At 50.5% G+C, this 18549-nt stretch overlaps 1 protein-coding gene across 3 annotated transcripts; it reads left to right on the top strand.

The window, feature by feature from the left end:
• The first annotated feature begins 3251 nt into the window (after positions 1-3251).
• On the top strand, positions 3252-18549 carry Stk11ip (serine/threonine kinase 11 interacting protein). 3 transcript variants are annotated; one of them, XM_057762836.1, is made up of 24 exons: positions 3252-3537; positions 5922-6127; positions 6302-6376; positions 6844-6939; positions 7225-7329; positions 7455-7526; positions 8975-9101; positions 9493-9596; positions 9706-9801; positions 9947-9988; positions 10172-10318; positions 10512-10596; positions 11098-11448; positions 11597-11802; positions 12095-12211; positions 12342-12519; positions 14518-14748; positions 14868-14971; positions 15387-15484; positions 15579-15757; positions 15981-16062; positions 16209-16279; positions 16795-17042; positions 17707-18549. In XM_057762836.1, the coding sequence occupies exons 1-24, from the start codon at positions 3477-3479 to the stop codon at positions 17854-17856; spliced, it is 3231 nt and encodes a 1076-aa protein (XP_057618819.1). In that variant the 5' UTR covers positions 3252-3476; the 3' UTR covers positions 17857-18549. The 3 variants fall into 3 exon arrangements, with proteins under 3 accessions (XP_057618819.1, XP_057618818.1, XP_057618820.1); XM_057762835.1 differs by having other exon boundaries at positions 7222-7329; positions 17707-18548; XM_057762837.1 differs by lacking the exons at positions 3252-3537; positions 5922-6127 and having other exon boundaries at positions 6362-6376; positions 7274-7329; positions 17707-18547.

Below are 18549 nucleotides of genomic sequence, written 5' to 3'. Positions count from 1 at the left end.
GCATACTCAAGTTCATCCCAGTCTCTCCAGGAACCAAGTTCAAGCTCCAATACAAATTCTCAGCCCAGCCCTCCTCCAGGGCTCCAGCCCTCCTCCAGGGCTCCTGTATATTTGATTTTGACTAAAGCTGGCAGAACACTTCCTAACCCTCTTGTGACCAGGTCTGGTAGCAGAGCCAAGAGACACAATGAGGTAACTCATGGAGAAAGGGCTTCTTCTCACCACATAATCCTGTGGCTGAGTGTACTACACACGAATGCTTCTCCTTAGCATAAACTTGTTTACCAAAACTATTTGTGGAAGCCACGTCATTATTAATACTTCTTCATTTTCTTTCATTGGTCTCCTCCCCATCCCAACCACAGGCCGGAGGGGGGACCAGTAGCTCACCTGATTTCACTCTCTCCACCACTAACCCTTCCGTGAGAATTTTATTTTTGCAAGAAGTCTTAAGTTTTGGCCTCTGATCCTCTATAGTATCAGAAGTAGGATAATCGGGGCTATAGCATAAGTTCTAAAGATGAACCATGGTTTCGTTCCTTTGTGGCAGCCTCCTGACTTTGCCGTCTTCATGGTATCAGATAGAAGCAGGCGTTGGACCAGGTTCTCAGGTCTGAGTTTTCCTGGACCTGGCTTGTCATTCTTGTCTGAAGATGTATCCTGTGCCTGCGGGCTGAGCTAGTGACTGTCACACCTTCCCCTACCCCTCTTCATTAGAGGTGTTTGCAGAGGCCATTCCAGGGCACTTAGGGGAGGAAAGAAGTGACCAAAAGCGGCTCTCTCCGCCTGTTACTGGGGGAGGAACATGAGGGACGATGTGACTTTTGAGTACCAGATCCATTGCTGTGCTGTGAAGTCTCAGTCATGTGCTCGGCATCTTCTGGTTTTAGTCAACATGTTACTCCTGAGGACTGCGACTCAGTCTCCTAAATGCTGGAATTACAAGGATGTGCTATCACGCTTGGACTTGTTTAGTTATCTACTTTAGAAAATGTTTAGATGTTTTTTTATTTCTGGAATCTCATATGCAGGATGCCAGGAAAATAACTAAGCCTTTTCCAGATGGAGAGATTGTTCTCCTGACACTGTTGAATTACTTACTATTCTGCTCTGTGTTTTGCTGATCTATTAATGTTTATGTCTTTGTCATTACCACATGGCTATGGTCACTGTGAGGACCCTTTGCTGGGAGGGCAAGGCCTCTTTTTGTTTTCATTTTTTTCCTTCAAAGATTCTTGGCTCTGCACATGTGTTTAGTCTCCTGGATGAATTTTAGAATCAACTGTCAATTTCTAAAATCTTGCTGTTGGGACTGGGATTCAAACTGTACTGAGTTGATGTCATTATAACCCTGATTTTTCTCATCAGGAACGGGGTTTGTTTTATTGGCCAGGTCACTTTCAGGGCCTTCCAGTTCTTCGTTTTATTATGGATGTGACAACCTCTCAAAGTGTGTGTGCTTCATTTTAGTAGCTTTAGCTACACACAATTTTCTTTTCCCTCTGATTAAATTTTTTTTCTAAAGTAACAATTTGCAGAAGTACATTCAAAGTAACTTAGGAGAGAGAGAGAGAGAGAGAGAGAGAGAGAGAGAGAATTCTTTGGAGGGCAGCCAAGGCCTTGCCTGCAAGCCAAAGACAGAAAGGGGAGTGGGCCTCACAAGGAGGATGGAGACCGGCTTGTTTACTCTCCTGCTGCCGCTTCTCCTAGCATTATTTCTCTCTCCCTAATACAGTTCCATTTTCTTTGATTTTCTGTCTTTTACTGTTCTGGAAGCGCCGCAGTGTGGAACAAACTTGGCTATCAGGTCTACACAGACAAATGGAGGATTCTCAGATGCTAACTGTGATCTGGCGAGGCCAGCCTGAAAACAAAGGTTTCGAGGCACCACAGCAGAACATCAAAAGAATGTTCTTTTGTTTTTTATTTGTCTAGAAGTTGACTTGATAGAGTTCCTCCTCCCCCGTAGCTAGTTTCAGGTGATCAATAAACAGGGACTGATCATTCTCATGTTACAGAATTATTAATTGCACAAAATGTACTGGACCCATGAGATTGAATCTAGGAAGTTTCTGAATGCTAGAGAAGCCTTCTACCACTGAGTTATGCCTCTTGCCCCAAATGTGACCACTTGAGATAATGATGACAAATGTTTCATGAATGAATGTTTAGCCTGAATGTATGTCTGCACACCATGTAACTGGAGTTACAGATGGTTGCCAGCTGCCACGGAGGTGCCAGGGATCCTGGTCCTCTGGAAGAACAACCACTTAACCACTGAGCCATCCCTTCAGTCCTACAATTCATTTTAATTTTTTTGTTGTTGTTGTGGAAAAGGGTGCTTCGTAAGTCCTAGCTATTCCATCTAGAATGTTTTCCTAAAGTAGTCCAGTAGCTGATGTCAACTGCCAGACCAGGAGCCAGGGTTACCATGGCAATGTGGAAGCTAGAAAACTTGACAAACTTGCTTTTGTCACTCATTGGATGACCTTCACAGGTAAATAATCTAACCTCTGTGAATATATTTTATTTTCAAACCTAGGAAAACCACTTTTGTTTTGGGTGTGCTGAGTTGTAAGCACAGTTAAAAAAGAAAGGGGGGGGGGAGAGAGAAATAAAGAAAGAGGGGGAGGGAGAGAGAGGAGGGAGGGAGAGAGAGAGAAAACTGGGTTCAGGCGATTTATTACCCGTGTCTGGTTTTTGTTTTAGGGACAGGGTCTCACTATCTAGCCCTCATCGAGATCTGCCTGCTTCTGCCTCCAGAGCGCCGAGTCAAAGACGAGGGGCCAGTCTGAGACTGTGCTAAACCTTAAGGAGAAATAACAATTCTAGAGATTGAGGACTACGATAGCAAAGGGGAATCGAGAGAGGGCATTCCTGAGGGTCTCAGTCCTGCCTGGTTGATAACTGAAGAACTTCCCAAGGAGGACAGGGCTGTTTAACTGGAAAACTAGTATTTGTTTTGGATGAGGTTTTTTTTCCCTAGTACTAAAAAAAAAAAAAAGTCCCAAAGTTCTCCAAACTTTGCTTCCCCGCCCAGTCTGCAAACATGGAGTCAGGTTTCGCCCTCCACTGAAGGGGCCGCCCGGAGACAAGCTGGAGCCAGGGGCCCTGCTGGGGGGCTCAACCACCATGCTCAGAATCCCGCGGACACATCAGCCAGTCCAGGGCGCGGCTTCCGGTAGAAGAGGCGGGCTTTCCGGTAGTTACACTGCCTTCCGGGGTGGGACTTCCTGTCATTAAGGCATCTGGCAGCAAAAGTGGTTGGAGTGCCGACCGCGCGAATCCATGGGCTCCCGAGGCCCTGTGTTCGTGGAAAGGGGGTCCGAGAGGACGTTCTTTATAGCTGCTCCTTGCTTTTTCCATTACGCGACAGCTCCGTTTGCACGAAAACTCTGGGTTTTTGTCGCCACCGCCCACCTGAGGCTCTTCCGCTTCCCCTTTTTCCAAGGCTCCGCCCCCAGCGTCCTGTGGCTATGACGACCGCTCCGCGGGATTCAGTAGTGTGGAAGCTCGCCGGGCTGTTGCGGGATTCGGGTGAGTGAACTTCCGGCTTATCTGGGTTGGACGCTGTGCGTGTGTTCCATACCTTCCAGAAACGCCGGACTCACTGAGTCACTGCCGGCGGGGTCACGAGGTGTGAGAGACTTCTCATTTCTCTGTTCTCCTGGGTGTGTTCCTCGTGACACGTTGGTTACAGCCCTGTCTTTGACAGTCTGAATTGTTACTAGTCATTACTAGCACCACTTACCTCCGCCGAGGGAAGGGATCATTACTAGATGAAACACTTCGAGACGAGAACGTAATCGCTTGTAGAGAAAGCCACCAAGTATAGCACCTTAAACACTTGACATTGGGAGTGAGACCCACATAGGTGAGTCCCAACCCTCTTTCAGACAGGGCTAAGTTTTTAGAGCCTCACTTAGTATTCTTCGCGGGTAGGTTATCATAGTGGTTGTACTCAAAAATATCAACAGTTCAGTTATCTTATTTAGTGGAGTGCATGCATACATAATAAATGTTCCAAAGAGATAGTGTTACAGCAGTTGCTTCCCCCAGTTCCTGGGCATGGTGAAGCTCACACAGTATTGTTTGTGACATGGTTGGCATCAGTGATAGAAACAGGCTTTGACTTGATATCAAAGTTGTATTAATTATCAGCTGGATGATCACATCCAAGATGATTCTTGGAGGGCTGGGATATAGCTCAGCAGGGGAGCATGCGCTTAGCGTGGACAAAACTTTGACTTCAGTCCCTAGCATCACAAGAAAAGGAGAGATCCTTCTTTGAGCCTCAGTTTTCCTATTTGTAAGGTGGGGTTGATAGTTCTTTGGGGGAAATAATGATGAGGTTTAGATGAGGCAGCAGAGTCATTTGGCATGTGTTACCTAGTTAGCATCAGTGTCCTCTATCTCTACACTCCCATGGTGGGACTGTGGACTCTCTGAGAGCACTTTCATTTTCTGGCTTGTATCAATATTAACTTCCATGCCATGCCTTTTCTAGACTTCAGAGAAACTCCTTGAATCATGTCTCTGTCTATACTCAGTTCATTGTCTAGTACATAGAAAATCTTTATGCAAGGTTGTAAGATTTATTATTCTACAAAAATCTGACATGGCTCCCGGACTGGGAATCATAGAGTGCACGAATATGATTATGGGGCTGGAATAGTTTTGTGTCTTGGTTATGGTGGTAGTTGTCAACATCTACACAAACGGCACAGAACTGAATACTGTAACCGTGATAGCAACACCGATTTTCTGGTTTTGCTCATTGTACTAGCATTATAGAAGTATAAAGGCGGGGAAAGCTGAGTAAAGCTTTTAGAAGTTCTCTGCTATCTCTCTGTAGCCCAGGCTGGCCTTGAAATTATGACCATTCTGATTTGGTGTCTTATTTGCTGGAATTATAGACTACACCTGCAATATTCTTTGACTTCTTGATCTCTCTTTCTCTCTCTCTCTCTCACTATGAGTCTGGGATTCACAGAGATCCACCTGCCTCTGCCTCTCAAGTTCTGGGATTAAAGATGTGCACCAGCACACCTGGTTTTAGAATATATTTTAAAACATTTCTTTACATCTAGCGTGTCACTGTCCTCTCCAGACGGAGTGATGAGTGGGCACATCTCTAAATATTTTTATTTCATTGGGGGCAGCCAGAGGTGCCATTCTTCGGGAGCTGTCTTCCTTGTTCTTTGTGACAGCAGCTCTCACTGAGTCCTGGGCTTGCTGATTAAGCAGGCTTACTAGCCATTGGCCCCAGGGATCTTTCTTTTTTTTTTTGGTTTTTCGAGACAGGGTTTCTCTGTAGCTTTGGTGCCCGTCCCGGAACTAGCTCTTGTAGACCAGGCTGGCCTCGAACTCCCAGAGATCCGCCTGCCTCTGCCTCCCGAGTGCTGGGATTAAAGGCATGCGCCACCACCGCCCGGGCCCCAGGGATCTTTCTACGGCTGTCTCTTCAGTTTGTGCCATCAAGGGGGTGATGAGGGCCAAATTCAGGTTCTCATGCTTTCTCAACAAGTACTTGAATGACCGAGTCATCTCCCCAGCCCCCAGAGGTCTTACTTTGAAAAAGTTCTCAGGGTGACGTTGATCTTGGCAATAAAAGGGAACGTGTCAAAATGAGAGAGCTGTGGATCAAGTGGGCTGTATTTCCAATACTGTAAGTAGCCTAGGCTCTTTTGAGTGGAAAGCAAAAGAATTTGGAAAAGTCTCTTAGAGTGAAGCAGTTTCTGTATCAGGTTGAAAACTAGGATTTTGTTTGTTTTTAACATGGGGAACTATAGAAGACTTCTGAGCTGGAAGTGGGTAGAAAGTTGGATCTTGCAGTGGAGTGTCTTCAATACGGATGAGGGTGGGTATATTTTGGGGTCCCACAAAGAAAGACGTTTTATTTTCTTCTCCTTCATGTGCAGGGGACACAGTTCTCTCTGGCTGCAGCACACTGAGCCTGCTAACAGGCACACTGCAACAACTGAACAGAGTGTTTGAACTGTACCTGGGGCCATGGGGCCCTGGCCAGACGGGCTTTGTGGCTCTTCCCTCCCATCCTGCCGACTCACCCACCATCCTCCAGCTCCAGTTCCTCTTCGATGTGCTGCAGAAGACGCTTTCACTCAAGGTCCTAGGAGGAACAAGGGGACAGGATATGCAGAGAGCCTCAGGGGATGAATGGGGTGTGAGAAGGCTGGGAGGCTGGGATCCAGAAGATGTCAGTGAAGTGGGTGGTTGTGCTGAGAAAATGGTACTGATTGGAGACTACCTTGCCTCAGTAACCTGAATGTTCCTTTTTCAGCTGGTCCACATCCCTGGTGTTGGCCTTCCAGGGCCCATCAAGATTTTCCCCTTCAAGTCTCTTCGACAGCTGGAGGTGAGGGAGTATTGGAGCATGTGGGTGGGCAGAACCTAGTGAAAGGCAGCCTCGTGGGTGTGAGGCTGGAGACAGCCTCTTGGTGGGAGGTCAGGTCTGAATGTGCCATTGCTCTTCAGTGAGGTCTTTTCCTTTACCATTTTCCTGATCCCTAGCCGGGCTTGGCCATCCTTTCCCTCCTTCCCATCAGAAAAGGTGGGGACGAGGCCTTTGTCTTCTTTGAAGCTTTGCCTACCTCCTCCCTTTCTTCTCTCTCTTTTTTTAAAAAATATTTATTTATTTATTATGTATACAATATTCGGTCTACATATATGCCTGAAGGCCGGAAGAGGGCACCAGACCTCATTATAGATGGTTGTGAGCCACCATGTGGTTGCTGGGAATTGAACTCAGGACCTTTGGAAGAGCAGGCAATGCTCTTAACCTCTGAGCCATCTCTCCAGCCCCCCTTTCTTCTCTTGTACCAGCTTCGAGGAGTCCCCATCCACAGCCTGCATGGTCTCCGTAGCATCTACTCACAGCTGGAGTCTCTGGTTTGTAGCAGGAGCATCCAGGCACTAGAGGTAAGAGTGTGAAGGGTGGTTCCTTGTCCTGAGAAATGCAGAAGGCCAAGCATTGTGGTTTCCCCCAGTTTTCTCCCCCTGTCCTTTGTGACCCCACAGCGCTCTACACCTGTCTGTGTACTTACAGTCACACCAAGCTGTATAGTCTAGAGTCTGTCTCCCGTGGTCCCCGTAGTCTGCTCCCTGGGGACAGTGACTTATCTCCAGGGAGACCTGGATGCTAGCGCATGCGTGGGGAGGAGGTTGAGAATGAAGTAGTAGGTGTGCCTGTCTCCTACCCAGGAGCTCTTGTCAACCTGTGGTGGCGACCTGTGCTCTGCCCTTCCCTGGCTAGCTTTGCTTTCCGCGGACTTCAGCTACAACGCTCTCACCAGCTTAGACAGCTCCTTGGTAAGTGCCCCCCTGCCCCCCGCCCAGGGAAGGAGCCTTTGGAGAGGGAAAGGATGGGTCTGTCGGGAGGAATGCCAGCTGTTTGACAGGTATTCTTGTGTGCGTCTTTTTCCTGTCCCCTCCAGCGTCTCCTGTCAGCTCTTCGCTTCCTCAACCTGAGCCACAATCATATCCAGGACTGCAAAGGCTTCCTGATGGTAAGTGTGAGCTGCCAGTTGCTGGTGGACTTGGGCCTTGGATGGTTCTGCTCTCACTCACTCTCCACATTGCTCTCAGTCCTAGGTGGAACCACATCCTGAGAGTCAGTACTGCATGTGGGTTTTTCCTCTAGCATACAAGGCAGTTGTGATCTCAGCTTGGAACACCTAGATGACTTGGGGCAAATCAGTTAGCTTCTTGGTTTGCTCACCTGTAAAGTGGAACTCACAGGAGTATAGATAGGAGCTGCGGGCTGTGGCCTGGCTCCCGGCTAGCTTTACCTGAAATAATTACACGGAAACTGTATTCATTTAAACACTGCCTGGCCCATTAGTTTCAGCCTCTTATTGGCTAATTCTCACATCTTGCTTTAACCCATATTTATTAATCTGTGTAGCACCACGAGGTGGTGGCTTGCCGGGAAAGATCCTAACCTGCGTCCATCTCTGGTCGGAGAATCATGGTGTCTGCCTCATTGCCTTCTTCCCAGCATTCTGTTCTGTCTACTCCACCCACCTATGTTCTGACCTATCAGGCCAAGCAGTTTCTTTATTAATTAATCAATGAAAGCAACACATAGAAAGAAGACCCACCTATATCACAGGAGTTCTTGTGAAGAGTACCCTATGTCACAGCCTAGTGTGTGGCTCAGAAGTGTAGATTCTATGATGATGACAAACCTTTTCCCTGTGTCTTTTCTGACCTCCATTAAAAGTAAATAAGGTTGCCAGGTGGTGGTGGCATGTGCCTTTAATCCCAGCACTTGGGAGGCAGAGACAGACGGATCTCTGTGAGTTCAAGATCAGCCTGGTCTACAGAGTGAGTTTCAGGCAGCCAGGTGTACACAGAGAAACCTTGTCTTGAAAAACCATCATCATCATCATAATAATAGTAATTTAGAGTAATAATAATAATAAGGCTGAGTACTTGTAAAAATGGTAAGGATATACTTCCAAGTCCTAAAATAGGAGAGAGGGTTCAAAGTGAACGGCTGACTGGGGAATGAAGGAGAAGAGCCTGGGGGGTCATCTTTGCACTCAGAGACCTGGGGATTTACAAGTCAGGAAGTAGCTGTGGGTCCCCATGAAGTGCACCTGGGCTTTCTCACTGACTGCACTGACTGGCTAGGTCCCTCTTGTCCCCAGAGACTGGCCCTTTCTTCAGGTGGTGGCTGAAACAGATCGAATCTCTTTGGTTGCCTTGAGTGCTCCTCAGAGCCTTGTCTTCCAGGCGGGAACTTGGTAGGTTGGAGTCACCATCAGAGAGTAGCCTGGAACTGTTAGGAACATGGTAGTGTCTGTCCAGCTCTTTCAATGCAGAGCAGAGGAAATGGCTTGTGTTGAGCCTGCAGTTTCTACAGGTCAAGGTAGATTTGAGAAGATGGCACAGAAGACCCTGCCTAGAGCTTTGTCAAATGGAGAACCTTTGTCTCCTCACCCACTGCCAGGATTTATCCGAGCTGTACCATTTGGACATCTCCTATAACCACCTGCACTTGGTGCCAAGAGTAGGACCTTCAGGGGCGGCCCTGGGGATTTTGATACTGCGAGCCAATGAGCTTCAGAGCCTTCAAGGTAAGCAGAAAATGTGTGTAGGGTGGGGTCAGTCTGGAAAGGAATTGGACGGGTGTGGCTCAGGTTGGCCCATAGACAACTGTCATCTAGATCAGTGCTTCTCAACCTTCCCAACACTGCAACCCTTTAATACAGTTCCTCATGTTGTGGTGACCCCCAACCATAAAATTATTTCATTGCTGCTTCATAACTGTAATTTTGCTACGGTTATGAATTTTAATAGAAATATCTGATATACAGGATATCTGATATGCGACCCCCAGGTTGAGAACTGCTGATCTACTAGAGCCCCGTGAAGACTTAGAGATAGGACTGTGGTGCAGAGAATTGTCCTTCCACCTCTGTCTCCAGCGTGCCACCAAAGGCCTCTTCCTTCTCTCCTCTGCACTAGGCCTGGAACAGCTGAGGAACCTGCGACACCTTGATGTGGCCTATAATCTTCTAGAAAGACACACAGAGCTGTCACCACTGTGGCTGCTGACTGAGCTCCGTAAGGTGAGAATGAGTTCCTTATGGGCCTGGGAGCCACCTTCAGGTCTGGGTCTCCTTATGCGTTCAAATGGGGAGGATCTCCAGCCTACCCCGTCTCCTCTCTGTCCTGCAGCTCTATCTGGAAGGTAACCCTTTGTCATTCCACCCAGCACACCGTGCAACCACTGCTCAGTACTTGTCACTTCGGGCCAGAGATGCTGCTCATGGCGTGAGTGATTATCTAGTGTCTGTCCTTCTGTGACTTCAGCCCTTTGCTGTCCCCGAGTGAGAGGTCAAAGACCTAGTCATCCTCTGGAGGAGTCATTGCCCATGGGCCCTGCCTCAAGCCCTGCTCTCTCCTTTCTCTTGCTCAGTTCTTGCTTGATGGCGAGGTTTTGTCACTGAAGAATCTTCAGGTTAGCCTGGTGGGGGTGGGATGAGGGAGGACTCTTGGGATGACGTGAGGGGAAGGCAGTAGCTGGGGAGATGGGGTAGGAAAGGTTTTCCTGGTCAGTGGAAAGTAGGGTTCTTCTCTGGTTAGCTCAAGCAGGCAGAGGTGCCCCCTTGGTTCTGACCTCCTTCCTGTTGTCACATACCAGACTTCAGAATCTTCAGGGCTTGGTCCCGTGGCCCAACCTCCGTCCTGGCTAGTGGGGAGCACCACTGAAACCTCAGGTGGCCCTGAGTTGAGTGATAGCCTCTCCTCAGGGGGCATTGTGGCCCAGGCCCCACTTCGTAAGGTAAAGGTAAGTGGCATCTTCCACTGGTTTGTACCTGGGCTTAGGTGGTCTCTTCACTGGCGCTGTAGGTACAGGCTAGCAGCAGTAAGACTTGGTCTTGTTAGAACTTGGCACTTTCTGGTAGGTTATGTACGTAGCCATGGATGTTCAGGCTAAAAGCTCCGGCTTTTATAGAACCTCATCTGTCTGTCCAAACTAGAGCCGAGTCCGTGTGAGGCGGCCTAGCATCTCTGAGCCCAGTGACACAGACCCAGAGCTCCGAACTCTGGATCCCTCTCCAGCTGGTAAGTTGACCCTACTTGCTCACTCCCTTCCCACCTCCCTTCAGATCTCTGTAATCTTGAAATTGCCTTGTAGGTGTTAGGAAAAACTTGATTTTGGGGTGGTATGGATTATTGTGGAGAACCCCTCAGTCTGTTGTCTTTTTAGTGTAGGCTGAAGAGAAGGGCTTGCTTCTAGGCAGCGTTCACCTAAGAAATGAGGATCTCATAGGGTGCTACAGATTGTATAATAAAGAGATTTTATGGCCAGAACCATTTGGGAAGTGTAAGGTGAAACAGGTTTTTTTCCTACACATTATCTCAGGGTCTTACATATATGCGACCGTGTTTTGTGAATCTCCACAATTGTTTGGTGTGTGGGTCTGGGTTGCTTTTGATCACAGCATTCCTTAGGACACAGCTGAGGACATACTGCGGAGGGGAGGCCTATTGAGAGTAGCCGTGGAAGAGGCTGGGGTCACCTAGGGTCGGGGTAGGGCCTCAGCTCTATGTCCTTCCTCCCAGGGTGGTTTGTACAACAACACCGGGAACTTGAGCTGCTGAACAGCTTCCGGGAGCGATTTGGCTGTGACTGGCTGCAGTACAGGAGCCACGTGGAGACCTTGGGGAGCCCCCCTCTTGCCACCACCAAGACTCCTGCCCTTAGCACGCCCAAGGATACCCAGAACCTAGAGACTGCGTGCAGCCCTCCAGCCGCAGTGGAAGCTGGGGACACTAAGGAGTCACCACAGATGACAGAGGAGGACAGGGTGGAACCAGAGCTCCATGAAGAAGAGAGGGAAGAACAAGATGAAGAAGAGGGATCGAGAGAGGACCTGGAGGAGGAAGAGGAGCAGGAACAGAAGGAAGTGGAAGGTGAGAGGATGCATCATCAGGGATATGGGGACAAGTGCTATTGAGATGTCTGAAGGGCTGCGGGGAGGCCAGGCTGGGTACAGCCTCTCTCGGGCGAGAGGGACCTGGACCCTTTCTTCACTCCAGTTCTCTCTTGTCCTCTCTGCAGCGGAGCTCTGCCGCCCCATGTTGGTGTGTCCCCTGCAGGGGCTTAGGGGCATGCAGGACAAGGAATGCTTTCTCCGAGTGACTTCTGCCCACTTGTTTGAGGTGGAGCTCCGAGCAGCCCGGACTCTGGAGCGGCTGGAGCTGCAGAGCCTGGTGGCAGCTGAGCTAGAGTCGGAGACTGAGAGTCCAAGAGAACGGGTGCCCGAGGTGAGTTGTGGGGTCGGGGGCTTGGCAAGAGGTGCTTGGCTTGTCCAGACTCATCTTTGATAGCCTGTTGGTGCTTGTGTGCCAGGTGCTGGGCTGGGTACTTTCCACTTCCCTGAGTACTTGGAGCCGAGGAGTGCTCTGGGTGTGTTGTGTGTGGCTGGGGAGTGGGCTAAAGGATGGATTCTGTCTAAGGACTTGGTGTCAGCACCAGCATTGTGGGTCCAGAGTTACTGTTTTCTTTCATGCTCTATTTCATCTTCTGCCCACTGCTGTGTTCTTTCCTCCTGCACAGGGCTCAGGTCCACCCCCTGGGGCTCCGATTCTTGTTCTGCGCTTTTCCTACTTTTGTCCTGACCGGAAGTTGCGCCGCTACGCTGTGCTGGAGCCAGAGGCCCACGAGGCCATCCAGGTGCTGGATCCAGAGGCCAGTGGGAAGAGTGGAGGGAGCAGGTCCTGGGATGGAGGGTTGGGGTCTCCATGCAGTTCCACCTGTAGCCTGCCTGCTCACAGCTAACTACTTCTGACCCATCTCCTGTCAGGAGCTGCTTGCTGTGCTGACCCCGTTCACCAGTGTGAAAGAGCAGCAGCCTGGGGAGGCCAGGGACCCACGGAGAGGCAGATTCCAGTGTCTGCGTTGTAGCTTTGAGTTCAAGCCAGATGAACCCAGTTTGGGTCTGGAGAGTGAGGAAGGCTGGAAGCCTCTGTTTCAAGACCCAGGTACCAGCTGTGCCCTTGATCTCCCTGCCCACACAGCTCCCCACCGCAGGGAAGGTGTCTCTGAGAGGAGTGTGCAGAGGGAGCCCCAGGAAAGAGGGCCTTAGGGGAGTGAGCAACTGTTGGCATCCGGGAGAAGCACAACTGCCTGCCTGTGTGTTAAACAGCAGAAAGGGCCCTGTTGAGTTGGAAGTGCTGTTTTGTGAGAGTACTTAAATGTACTCATTTTTTCGTAACTTGACGGCTTTTGGCTCTTTGGGGTAACATTTCAGGAATGGCACAAAGCCCTCAGGGCAGTGCCAGGCCGTCATGAGCCCTCTGTGCAGTGACTGTTGAGTGAGCCGCTTGGGGGATTGGCACAAGTTGTCCTTCCTTGACCGACCTTGTGAGCTACTTGATAGGATGCAGCACCTTGTGGCATCTCTTTATATTCTGATCTCGGGATTGCTCCATCGTGGGGCAAACAATAAGAGCTTTGAAGGCCCTGCAGAAGGAAGGGAAACTCTGGCTAACAGCTGTGAGCAGTGCAGAGTTCTTATCAGCCACACTTCTTGGCAGCAGACATAACAGGACTAAGTTATTTTTTTCCAGAAAAAATACCCCTGTGTCCTTGCCTGTTGTGAGCCTGCCTTAGCATAGAAGTGCAGGAGCATATCATAGCCCTTCCTGGATCCTGGCTGTCCTCTATCAGTGCTGTGGCTTCTGCAGTTCTCCTGTGGTAGAGTTTCTCTTTGGAAGTTTTTGATGTTTTGAGACTAAGCCTCATATAGCTAGGGACAATCTCTCACTGGACCTGGCCTCAGACTCTTGTTTAAGCTGGCCTTGAATTTGTGCTAGTCCCCCTGCCTCTGTCTCTTGAATACTGGCATTACAGGTGTGTGCTACCTTGCCCAGCTTTCTTGTGAGATTTAAATCTGACAATAAAACACCAAGTATAGCTGCCGGCATAAAGCAAAGGTCCTTCATATATGGTAGCTTCTCTTACATCCTCCAGCTATGGAAGTGTGGGTAGGGTGTGGAAGTTGTTTAATTTTTTTCCTTTCTTATTTGCAAAATGGGTAGGAAAAGTTTTGACGGAGCTGCCGTTGCCTGCAGTGTTGCAGCCACTCAGCGTCTCTCGCCTCATTGTTCATCCACATCCTTCTCTCTGTCTGTGTCCACTCACCTATCCTGCCAGCTCCTTAAGGCAGGCAGAGTGCCGCTGACTGGTCCAGGATTGCCCATCTAGTAGTTAAGACAGAGTCAGCTGACTGGTCCAGGATTACCCATCTAGTAGTTAAGACAGAGTCAGCTGACTGGTCCAGGATTATCCATCTAGTAGTTAAGACAGAGTGCCGCTGACTGGTCCAGGATTACCCATCTAGTAGTTAATAACAGTCAGCTGACTGGTCCAGGATTACCCATCTAGTAGTTAAGACAGTCAGCTGACTGGTCCAGGATTACCCATCTAGTTGGGATCTAGACCTAACTGGCACGAGGAACCTCCTTGTCTTCCCCAATCTGTTGATTTTTGTCTTTGTTGTTATCATTATAATGATTGTGTGTGTGCACATGTTGTATGTATGTGTTCATGTAGTTGTGTGCACGTGAAGGCCAGAGATTGACATTGGGTGTCTTCCTCAGTCACTATTTACCGGCACCACACTGCCTTTACCTGGGGCATGAGGATCTGCACTCAGGTCCTCATGCACATGTAGGAGGTACCACTTGCATCTCCCTGGATCCGGATTTTGATTTTCAAGCATTGCTGGTAAAGCAGTGCTGTGCTTGATGAACGCAAGGCTGCGGGAGGGACCAGAGCAGGTCCTGGAAACCAGAAGTGGGATGTATTGCAGGAGGCTGTTGGCCCTCACTGGGATGGGGAGGGATAGGTTAGAGACTACGCTTGGAGATGGGCCTGGGAGTGGGATGTTGGGATTGGTGGCTGTGACTGGGGCTGAGGTAGACTGGATGGTGGTGGGGAGCATTACGAGCTCACAGGATCTCTGTCTGTCACTCCAGAATCTCCTGTTGTGTGTCCAAACTGTGGGAGTGACCATGTAGTTCTCTTGGCCGTGTCTGGGGAAATCCCTAATAGAGAGCAGAACCCGGAAGACAAACCACCAGATCCCCCCGGGTACCCTGGCCCTGCCTGTGACCTTGATAACCACAGTGACCATCCCAGCGGGTCTGATGGCACCCCACCTCAGGCATCTGTATCTCATGGCCGTAGCAGCTGGAGCCTCAGTCCAAGTGAGTATAGGTGAAGCAAGGTGGAGGTGTATGGGGATGGGAGGATGGGCATGAGGGGTAAGGTCAGTTGGAGCTGTGGCCTCCCAGAGCCAGGCTGATGGCCTGCTGATTGCTCATAGCTCCTGGACACTCTGGTCTTCGCTCTGTGGACCACCGCCTCCGGCTCTTCCTGGATGTTGAGGTGTTCAGTGACTCTGAGGAGGAGTTCCAGTGCTGTATCAAGGTCTGTGCCACCCACTGACCCCGGCCATGGGCATCAAGTCGTGGAAAAGATGGGACATCCCAGTGTACAGGGATAGAGGCAGGTGTCCTCAGGGGGGTCTAGGAGGCAGCGTGCTGTGTCTGCCAGGGAGTCTGGATGGATCCCAGGGACTACCCAGAAGATTTGAAGGAAGAGAGTTTGTTACTTAAGATAGTCTTGACTGAGCATGGAGGACAGGTTGGAAACACTGAGAGGACACTGGGGAGGCCTGCTAAGAGATCCTGGGGCCGGTGGGAGGGCAGACTGCATGGTCAGAAACAGTGGTGAGGAGAGACTGGTGATCACAGTAGCGACAGGGGCTGGGCTGCAGCTTTTTGTCTGGCACCTGCCTCCTTGGTTTATTTTCTGGTTTCTCATCCACTTTCCCTTCCCTTAGGTGCCAGTGGTGTTAGCAGGCCACATGGGGGAGTTTCTGTGCCTTGTGGTTGTGTCTGACCACAGGCTTTACCTGTTGAAGGTGACAGGGGCTATCTGGTGAGTGTGCCAGGTGTGTAGCTGGGGCAACATCAGCTCCTGCCAATGTCGTCCTGTCTGCTTCTTAATCTTGGTCTCCCTGTTCTCTCCACAGTGGGCCTCCCGCTAGCTGGCTCCAGTCCACCCTGGCCATTCCTCTACAGGATCTGAGTGGCATGGAGCTTGGCCTTGCAGGCCAGAGCCTTCGGTTGGAGTGGTCAGCTGGGACAGGCAGTTGTGTATTGCTGCCCCGAGATGCCAGGCATTGCCGTGCCTTCCTTGAGGAGCTCACTGGTGAGAGAGGCTGGGAGGGATGGACTCAGAGGTCAAGCTTTCAGGGCCTGCTCCTCAGTTTGATGCTTACCAGTAGACGGAGGTCCTGGAACTCCCTGCTCCCTCAATCCCCGCAGTAGCAGTTTCTGAGGCCCCACATTACGGAGAATAGCCAGGGTCAGAGCTTGGGCTAGAAGACTGCAAAGGCCTCTGAGGGTTCCTGTCTCTGGCCGGCCCTATCCAGGTGTTTTGCAGGCTTTGCCTCGCACCCAGAGGAACTGCATCAGTGCCACGGAGGAGGAGGTGACCCCGCAGCATCGGCTCTGGTGAGTCAGCCAGAGGTTAGGGTTCAGTGGTGACAGACTCCAGGCACAGCCCTATCCTCATGCTCACACCTCCCCACCTACTCCACTCCTTGAAGCCCACCCTACCCTGGCTGATCCTCTTTCTGTGTCTACTGTGGTCTCCACAGGCCATTGCTGGGAAAAGAAACTTCTGCAGAGGTTCCTCAGTTCTTCTACCTTCGGGCCTTCCTGGCCGAAGGTAAGTCAATGCTGCAAATGCTTCCCTGCTTTGTGTATCCCATAATGCCCCTGGCTTGTCCCCTATTGCCTCTATAGTACCCATGTCGTAATTTTCAGCTTCTGGAATTTGGACTCCTCAACTTGTAGGCATACCTATGTTAGGTTGGTATTTCCCACTTCTCCAGGTGGGGTCAGGGGTCCTCAGGGCTTCAGTTGCCCGGAGACCTTAGCTGTGGCATCCAGCCTTCCTAAAGTGGGTATATTGGCTGCATATGTCCCCTCATCCTGTCAAGAGGCTCTGGGCCGTTGGGTTGGCTGGTGCGGTGGCTCCCTCAATATAGGCCTCAGTATAGGCCTTCGGGGCTTTTGGTGGTGAGGGTCCTCGGAGTTTGTGGAAGCATGGTGCCGATTCGTGGCCCACTCTTTAGTGTGGTCCATTCCTCTTCTCCAGGGCAGTGTTGGGACGCTAGACCTGGGTATCTAGGTCTGTCATAGCCTTTTGCTCTAGGCATCATCTTGCCTCTCTCTCTGCAGGCTCGTCTACCTGCCCTGTGTCCCTGTTGCTGACGCTGTCCACACTATACCTATTAGATGAAGACCCTGCAGGGTCCCAGGCAGAGTCCCCCCTCCCAGTGGTGTCTGGGGAAGCCTCTGAGCAGGCCCCTCCTCGGGGGCAAGGTCCTTCCATGCAGGTCAGGGAGCAGCAGCCACTCAGTAGTCTGAGCTCTGTGCAGCTGTATCGCACAAGCCCTTTGGACTTGCGGCTTATCTTCTATGATGAGGTAGGTTGTGTGTGTGTGTGTGTGTGTGTGTGCAGTGTGGAAGTACATCTCGGAAGGATGGGTATTAGTTTGGGATGGTGCCGAGGGAGGGGCAGGCATCCAGTGGGGGCAGAGTCTGGATGTGAGGGCCTGGGTTGGGTGAGCAGCATGTATAGAAAGCAGCAGTCAGCCGTGGGAATGTCCTGGCCTTGGAGCCCTGGACTGCAGCCTAGCTGGTGCGAGCTGGTGTGATCAGCGCGCCCACTGTATGCCACCTGTTTGACCTTCACAACTCCAGCACGAGGAAGAGGTGCCTTTCTTGGTCCTGTAGTACAGATGGTGTGACTAAGGCTTGGGGACCTGAGCAGACTTGCACAGGTCACAGGGTAGAGTCAGGAATTGAACCTGCTCAGTTCTCATCTCTAGAGCTCACAGTCCCTTCAGCAGGGAGGATTAGAGATGGGGCTATGAACGCCAGCCCTCTGGAGCCTGTGGTCAATGCTGACTGGACTGTCATCAAGGCTCAGAATCAGCCTTTTAGTGCAGAGTCACATAGACCTAGGGAGGGGAAGAAAGGAAGAGCCTTGAAAAGCCAAGGAGGGTGGTGAGTCCTCGCCTAAGATTCCCTTGGCCTCTTGGCATGTCTTCTTCTGTGTCTCCCCCTGCCATCCTCTCGAACGGCTAGGTGTCTCGATTGGAGAGTTTCTGGGCACTCCGTGTTGTGTGTGGGGAGCAGCTGACAGCCCTCTTGGCCTGGATCCGGGAGCCCTGGGAAGAGCTGTTCTCCATTGGACTACGGACTGTAACCCAGGAGGCTCTGGACCTCGACCGATGAGGCGTCTCCACTGAGCTCGCCTGACTCAGGAGTTCACTGCAGAAGTCCCTTCTTCTGACCTCTGGGCCTGTCTTCTTGCCTGGCTGCAGACCTCCCCAGCGGCTGGCCACTGGCTAGTGAGGCCCCAGATAACCCACAGCTTAAGAGAAGGACAGAGAAATGATCTGGTCCTTGGGTGGTCTCCCGAGTAGAGCAGGCTCAGGAGTCAGTGAAAGTGTCTCTCCAGCGCTTCTCTCAGGTATCAGTCAAGTTGTTTCCATGCCAGGTGTCCTGGGTGGTGGTACATAGTAATGTTGCCTGTGAAGCCTGCCATGCCCGAATTCCTTCCTGGAAGCAACCTTGTTTGCACTATGAGACCGTCTCCAGTCCTTCTCCAGCAAAGTAGGACCCATCAGGTGGCCTTGCATGGGATCACTGCCTGTCAAAAAGTTAGGTCTCTTAAGATTTTGTGTTCTTTTTGAGACAGGGTCTCACTGTGTAACCTTGGCTAGCCTGGAACTTGCTATATAGACCAGGCTGGCCTTGAACTCATAAAGAGATCTGCCTGCCTCTGTCTTCTAAGTGCTGGGAATTAATGGTGTGAGCCATCAGAGTTTACGTTTTAAATAAAGACCTGCAATAAAAAGTGAGATTCTGTCCTTGCTGACTCTGTAAATTACCTATAGAACCAAGCATTGTACCATTGCGGAAATT

Source organism: Chionomys nivalis, chromosome 2 (assembly GCF_950005125.1).
Source record: "Chionomys nivalis chromosome 2, mChiNiv1.1, whole genome shotgun sequence".
Classification (NCBI taxonomy): Eukaryota; Metazoa; Chordata; class Mammalia; order Rodentia; family Cricetidae; genus Chionomys; species Chionomys nivalis.
The sequence above is the reverse complement of the archived record's forward strand: the minus strand, read 5'-3'. Positions and strand labels throughout refer to the sequence as shown.

What these genes read in the sequence shown, in the direction of transcription:
- Stk11ip (XM_057762835.1), top strand. Translation starts at nt 3,477, where the DNA reads ATGACGACCGCTCCGCGGGATTCAGTAGTGTGGAAGCTCGCCGGGCTG. An exon ending in AGTCTCTTCGACAGCTGGAG is followed by an intron (nt 6,377 to 6,843) that starts GTGAGGGAGTAT and finishes CTCTTGTACCAG; the next exon opens with CTTCGAGGAGTCCCCATCCA. An exon ending in AAGGTGACAGGGGCTATCTG is followed by an intron (nt 15,485 to 15,578) that starts GTGAGTGTGCCA and finishes TTCTCTCCACAG; the next exon opens with TGGGCCTCCCGCTAGCTGGC.